General features: G+C 52.0%; 1 protein-coding gene across 1 annotated transcript; it reads right to left on the reverse strand.

Moving 5' to 3' along the window:
* Positions 1-661: 661 nt before the first annotated feature.
* slc30a10 (solute carrier family 30 member 10) lies at positions 662-5,693 on the reverse strand. The gene is made up of 4 exons (XM_039749586.1): positions 5,026-5,693; positions 4,773-4,856; positions 4,263-4,502; positions 662-1,530 (listed from the first exon to the last, which is right to left on the reverse strand). The coding sequence occupies exons 1-4, from the start codon at positions 5,501-5,503 to the stop codon at positions 1,067-1,069; spliced, it is 1,266 nt and encodes a 421-aa protein (XP_039605520.1). The 5' UTR covers positions 5,504-5,693; the 3' UTR covers positions 662-1,066.
* Between the last annotated feature and the right edge of the window lie 1,891 nt (positions 5,694-7,584).

Raw genomic sequence — 7,584 nt, forward strand, 5'->3', positions numbered from 1 at the left:
CTGGCATGTGGCCAAGCGAGCTGAGACTTGGGGTCTTGCCTGGTCAGGCCGTCAGCCAGTCTGGTGCCCAGGTAGCAGTACAGGTGGGCAGGCTGTTGAAGGAGACCCTACCTGAGCACGGGTTACTCAGGCCCGTCTTGTGGTTACTCTAAGACCCCCACCCCCGAAGTGCAGACCCCAGGTGACATCTAATGACACACAAACGTCCAGTCAATTTGATCGTCAACTTTAATGAGACTTCACTTCAAACTAAATCAAACTTTCACTGTTCCTCATCAATTTTGCTCAGCGGACCACCTGGCATTACCATGGCATTGTGGCCTTGTCCCTTCTTCTCCTCCTTGTGGTGTTTCCATTGTCTGAATGACAGTCATCGTGTGCCAGTGGAGGTGCCCGCTGGCTTTGGGGTGAACAGCAACAGGAAATGAAAAAAGTGCATAAAAGGTGACGTGCCCGCCGTCCTCGTCATTACGGTCCTGAGCTGTCGGCCACTGGTCAGCCTAAGGTCACTTCTGATAGGCCTTGATGGCCGTCTCTCTATGACATCTCATACAATATGAAAGACGCTATATAAGACACGTGTCACACAAACACAGAGGTCACCTGTCCATCTGAGGGACCACTGAAGTGTCCTGCCCCACCCCAGGAGTCACAGCTGTCCTTTGGTCCACTCATCTGCTGCTGGCCATTGGGTGCTTTCTGCCTGGCCAGGGGTCTGTGACAGGGTGGCAGTGTAGAGGATGTGGCAGTGGGGCCAGGGTGGGCCGGGTATCAAAAAGACAGCAGCATATGAGCAGAGTGGGCCACTGGGCATAGGGGGCAGTACATAGGGTAGATAGGCCAAGGGTGGCATGGGGGATACTGGCACAGCTGGTGACAGTGTGGGTCACATTGGGTCAAGAGGGCTGACTTGAGTGCTTCAGGTCTCACCCCTTTGTTAAGGGTATCATGGTGGTGTGGTCTCCTGAACTTCAAACATTCCGTTATCGTCACCCCTGCTCTGGTGGCTTGTCATCTCCTTCATTTGCCTCTCTGGGGTCTCTGGGTCCTCTCCACACAGCACCCCCTACAGGTGAGTACTCCTCAGGACATCTGTGTTCTCAGGGGCCTGGTCGCCGCACTCTGGCAGGATCATCACGTTCACCTCGTCCGGTGGGCTCACCACACTCCCATTCATGAAGTCCTCGGGAGGGTCACTGCCGATCTCCACGTAGCCCCTGACGTCACATCCCAAGGCACTGGGGGCCGTGTGGCAGCACATCTGGCTCTGGCACTCCTGGGACAGGCAGGCAGCCGAGCAGAGAAGGGCGACCCCGTTGGGCTTGTCCTGGTGGGTCAGCTCGAGCTGGATGGTCGTGGAGTGAATCCCCTCTTGGTGGAAGATCTCTCGAATCTGGTGCTCAGCGTGCTGAAAAGCCGCCAAGGTGGCACTCTTCACGTGGACTGTGGCGACATTGCGCCCTGCTGCCAGCTCCCACATGTGCAGCTCATGAACGCCCTGCACGCCGGGCACCTGCTGGAGAGCCTCATCTAGAAGAAAGAGCAAGCAAGGAGCTCATTAGAAGCAGGGTGGTCGGTGGTCTACTGTGTCTACTATGGCCCCTCTTCTTAGCTGTCTAGCTGGTATAGAAGGCCGTCTGATGTATGACTTTTCACCTGTCTGTCTGTCTTATATAGCGCCTTTCACCTGTCTATCTGCCATATAGCGCCTTTCACCTGTCTGTCTATTATATAGTGCTTTTCACCTGTCTGCCTGTCTGTCTATTATATAGCGCCTTTCACCTGTTTATCTATCTATTATATAGCGCCTTTCACCTGTCTGTCTATTATATAGTGCTTTTCACCTGTCTGTCTATTATATAGCGCCTTTCACCTGTCTGTCTATCTATCTTATATAGCACCTTTCACCTGTCTGTCTATCTTATATAGCGCCTTTCATCTGTCTGTCTGTTATATAGCGCCTTTCCTATTTACAACTGTCTTACTTCTCTCCCTCTCTCTTATCGAGTGTCTATTTATTACATATGGTGTCTTTAACATCTATCTTATATAGCGCCTTTCACCTGTCTGTCTATCATATAGCGCCTTTCACCTGTCTATCTGCCATATAGCGCCTTTCATTTGTCTGTCTATCTTATATAGCACCTTTTACCTGTCTGTCATATAGCACCTTTCACCTGTCTATCTATTATATAGTGCCTTTCACCTGTCTATCTACCATATAGCGCCTTTCACCTGTCTGTCTATCTATCTTATATAGCACCTTTCACCTGTCTGTCATATAGCGCCTTTCATCTGTCTGTCTGTTATATAGCGCCTTTCCTATTTACAACTGTCTTACTTCTCTCCCTCTCTCTTATCGAGTGTCTATTTATTGCATATGGTGTCTTTAACATCTATCTTATATAGCGCCTTTCACCTGTCTGTCTATCATATAGCGCCTTTCACCTGTCTATCTGCCATATAGCGCCTTTCATTTGTCTGTCTATCTTATATAGCACCTTTTACCTGTCTGTCATATAGCACCTTTCACCTGTCTATCTATTATATAGTGCCTTTCACCTGTCTATCTACCATATAGCGCCTTTCACCTGTCTGTCTGTTATATAGCGCCTTTCCTATTTACAACTGTCTTACTTCTCTCCCTCTCTCTTATCGAGTGTCTATTTATTGCATATGGTGTCTTTAACATCTATCTTATATAGCGCCTTTCACCTGTCTGTCTATCATATAGCGCCTTTCACCTGTCTATCTGCCATATATCGCCTTTCATCTGTCTGTCTATCTTATATAGCACCTTTTACGGTCTATCATATAGCGTCTTTCACCTGTCTATCTATTATATAGTGCCTTTCCTATTTACAACTGTCTTACTTCTCTCCCTCTCTCTTATCGAGTGTCTATTTATTGCATATGGTGTCTTTAACATCTATCTTATATAGCGCCTTTCACCTGTCTGTCTATCATATAGCGCCTTTCACCTGTCTATCTGCCATATATCGCCTTTCATCTGTCTGTCTATCTTATATAGCACCTTTTACCTGTCTGTCTATTATATAGCCCTTTTCATCTGTCTATCTATCTTATATAGCGCCTTTCACCGGTCTATCATATAGCGTCTTTCACCTGTCTATCTATTATATAGTGCCTTTCCTATTTACAACTGTCTTACTTCTCTCCCTCTCTCTTATCGAGTGTCTATTTATTGCATATGGTGTCTTTAACATCTATCTTATATAGCGCCTTTCACCTGTCTGTCTATCATATAGCGCCTTTCACCTGTCTATCATATAGCGTCTTTCACCTGTCTGTCTATCTATCTTATATAGCACCTTTCACCTGTCTGTCATATAGCGCCTTTCATCTGTCTGTCTGTCTGTCATATAGCGCCTTTCCTATTTACAACTGTCTTACTTCTCTCCCTATCTCTTATCGAGTGCCTATTTATTACATATGGTGTCTTTAACATCTATCTTATATAGCGTCTTTCCTATTTATTTTGTATTGGAACTCCTCTCTCTCTCTCTCTCTCTCATATAGCGCCTTTCACACCTGCTTATCCTACATGGCATCTTTACCATCTGCCAATCTCCTGCCCACCTCTCTACTGTAGTGCCCGTCATATCCACCCCTCTCTTCCAGAGTGCCTCACCTGTCTATCCAGCTGTCTCTGCTCACCCATCAGCCCCAACGTTCGGACCACCTGCCTCCTACTGCGTCGGTCCCCTCGTGCTGACCCCTCGAGGCATGGCCTGGCACGGCTCTGAAGGGGTCCTGTGGTGGGACGTTAGTGGCAGATCTGTTTGTTTCTTTGTCTTTCACCTCAAGTGAAGCTGGCATGTGACCAAAGTGCCCAGCTCTCAGGCTCCATGGTATCACTCGTGTGTCGAGTTGATGTTTGCCCTCCAAATCGCTGTGCCAGTCAGGACGGTGTGCCCCTTCCACCCGCCTTTATCAGTTTCTATCTAAAAAGCTTTCCGTCCGTCCCCAGCTGAGCACCGTGGCCCGCACAGGTAAACACCTGGCGTCTCCCATGGCGCTCTCCATGGCAATCTGAGCACCAGGGCCAGTCACCACAGCAACACCTGAGCACAGCTTCATCACACCAGTGTCCCCTGGGGACAAACAGAGCAGCTGATAAGGACAGAAGGAGCCAATCTGAGATGGGGTCCATGCTGTGGGCCCTTTTAGTGTCCAGGCTGTCTGGACCAGTGCCAGCTGTGCCAGTGCCAACCTGATCATCTAATCCTGCCAATACTCACCAATCTTCTTGCCATCAACTCCTTCGGGTACCATCTGCAGCAGAATGCCAGCCGTCTCTTTGAGGAGAGGAAAGGCCGTGGACATGATGATGACGACCATGATAATGGTGAGGCTGGGATCTACGTAGCACTCCCAGTTACATGGGGTCTCAGGTGACAAGGGCCATATATAGAAGATGGTGGCAGCCACCACCACCACCACCGAGCCAAGGGCATCGCCCAGCACGTGAAGCATGACACCTGAGGAGAGACAAGCATGGGGACACCTGAGCCACCTTCACCGTCTGAGGGTCTACTGAGATAAGAACAAAAGCAGAACAGTGGGTGGGACACAAGAAGTCAAGTGTGGAGTGATGGGGGGTCAGAACACGGCTGCCACATCTCTGTCACATGGGCATATAGACAAGTGACAGAAGCAGACCTGGGCAGGCAAGCAGGGCCACCCAACCTCCAAAGACCCCAAGAGCTTCCACCCCAACCGGCCGCCCCCATTTGTCACAGCGGACTCACCTCGGATATTCAAGGCGGCAGCAGCGGGGCTGTCGTCCTTCTTCTTGTCCCGGCTGTCCGGCTGGTTGCCACTGGCGGCGACACCTAATGACCAACAAGAAATTCTGTGTGTGTGCGCGTTCTACAAAAGAAAAACCAGCCACTGAGGTTAGCCCCCCGCCTGGTCATATAGCGCCCCTCTGCCCTCACGCCACCCCGTCCAGAGACCCTCCAGGCCAAAGTCCGAACCCCGACGTTGCAGTTCGAAAGGCACCTGCTTCGCCGTCCTGCCCACCGCTCTGCCGGGTCTCCTCCGTGCCCCCGTCCGGCGACTTGCAGAAGCAGCAGTCCTGGAAGATGACGAGCCCCACGATGTTGATGGCTAGCCCGAGCGCCCCGACGATCAGCACCAGCTCCGGGTCCGAGATCTTCTGCGGCTCTACCAGCCTCATGAGCGCCTGCACGAAGATCGTGAAGCACAGGGCCGTGAGGAAGACGGCGTTGCTCAGGGCGCCCAGCACCTCGGTGCGCGGCAGTCCGTACGTGAAGCGAGGCGAGCGCTGGAAGCGGGCGAGGCGCAGGGCGGAGATGCCAACGCAGAGCGAGATGAGGTCGGACAGCATGTTGAACGAGTCGGACACGAGCGCGATGGAGTTGCCCAGGTAGCCGGACACCAGCTCGGCGAGGAAGAAGAGCGCCGTGATGACGAGCATGAAGATGAGGCGGCATGTCTTGCCGTTGTAGCGCCCCATGTCTCGGAGCGAGCGGACCGGCCGCCTGTCAACTGGGAGCCAGGCGAGCGATCGAGCGGAGCACCAAAGTCAGAGGACGGCGATGTGCACAGACACGCGACTGGGACGTCACTGTCGCCGTGAAACAGCTGCGCCGAAAGCACAGGTGGCAGATGAACTAGAGCCCCCGCCCCCCAAACACCTCACCTCCCCTAACCGCCCCGCCATGCCCACTAGGCTCCTCGGGGACTCGTGCGCGTGACACGGGCGCCTTGCGAAGGTGCGCAATAAACAGCAGCTGCGCGCGCGGTGCAGGCCGCGCCTTCCAGCTGTGACGTCACGCTCGCCTCCGCGTTGCGGTTCTTTCGATGCTCTGGCAGGTCTGAGGATCACCTCGGGAAAGGCGAAGGGCAGGACCTTGAGGGCTGCGACCAGCCGCTCTGACGGGGACCTTTCAGTCACCTCAAGACGCCAGTTAGAAGGCGGCCCAGTGAAGTACTAGCAAGCCTGCCTGGACGGGACGCCAGTCAAGTCTGACCCTTCTGAAACTGCAATGATGATGAGCAGGGTGCCTTGCCATCCTCTCCAGTTTGAAGTGGGCATGCTTGGGACCCTTTCCTGGTCTGCCAGTTCAGTGCAGGTCACATAGGTAGAACGCCACTCCAGACTGGGGTCCATATGAGGCTATGCCACCATCTATGCCAACCATCAGTGACTGTTTGATTCTTTGATTGCCATTAACAGAGGGCTCTCTGCTCCAAGTCCTTTATAAAGTCAACTTTCTCCATCCATGACATTTAAAAATGAAAATGAAAAGACCAGAAGGGACACGAGACTCATGCATGGCAATGGACCTCCTCGTATTGGTATGCGTCCTGGACAGCGGCGTCCGAGTGGCCCGTAGGAGGCAGGCAGCGTGGCACAGAGGTCAAGGCTTTGGGCTGAGGGTGTGGGTTCAGATCCCACTACTGACACCACTGTGTGACCCTGAGCAGGTGACGTCACCAAATGGACAAACCATAGAAATGTCACCAATTGTATCCCAAATTTGAATAAAGGCGTCAGCCAGATACAATTTACAAATAAACGTCAACGTACCCTGAAGGTAATATGAACACAGGGGCTGCCAGGGGGCTCTGCCATGAAGAGGTTGACAGAGTGGGTGACAGCAAATACTCCTGGGTCAAGCAAGCGGCATCCCAAAAAAGAAGGCACCTTGATGTAGTGGAGAGGAAAGTGCAGAGGGTCTTCAAGTGGCCTGAGTAGAGGACGAGCTGCATTGGGGTCAGCAGGTGAGTTTGAGGGGCTCTCCGGTGAGATAGCTTTGGACTTGCACTGCCTTTCTCAAAGGGCCTTTCACCCGTTTCTCAGCCCTCCCTCCCTCTGGGTGACCTCATGCCCGCCACACAAGGACGGGCTTCAGTGGACCCCAGACTTGGGCAATATGCACCAAATAAACCCACCGTTCATATCTGTCTGTCACTAATCCTGGCACCGGAAGGAGGTGAGCTGCTATCTGCTAGTTGGCACATTCAAGTAAGGACTCTGGGCACAGGACTCGACAGAAACCCATAATGGCTGGTGGGCAGGAGGGTGGTGGGGATTTGATGTCATTTGGGAGAAATTCAGCAAGTGGGACTGGCGAGCTTGGTGGGCTGAGTGGCCTGGCATGGTCCCCAAGTGACTGATCCATACCTGCCTTAAGAACATGACATTTTGTCCCATCTGATGTGTGCTCTGGTGGCTGCCAGATGTCCCCACGAGCCCTGGTGTCACTGTGTCTCTCTGCCTTACCCTTCGCCCATCGCCTGCTGCTGCTCTACTGGCTCTTCTCGCCCAGCAGCTATTCGTGTTTGCCCAGAGGGCACTGGGTGGTCTCGTGGTCTGGAACCCCTACAGATTTGATTTTTTTCTCCAGCCGTCTGGAGTTTTTTTTTGTTTTTTCTGTCCCCCCTGGCCATCGGACCACCTTACTCTTATTCTGTGTTAATTACCGTTGACTTATTTTCTTTTCCTATTGTGTCTTTTATTTTTCTATTCTTCATTATGTAAAGCACTTTGAGTTACTGTGTGTATGAAAATGAGTGACAGAAATAAATGTT

The sequence above is a fragment of the Polypterus senegalus genome, chromosome 3 (assembly GCF_016835505.1).
Source record: "Polypterus senegalus isolate Bchr_013 chromosome 3, ASM1683550v1, whole genome shotgun sequence".
In the NCBI taxonomy this organism is placed as follows: domain Eukaryota; kingdom Metazoa; phylum Chordata; class Cladistia; order Polypteriformes; family Polypteridae; genus Polypterus; species Polypterus senegalus.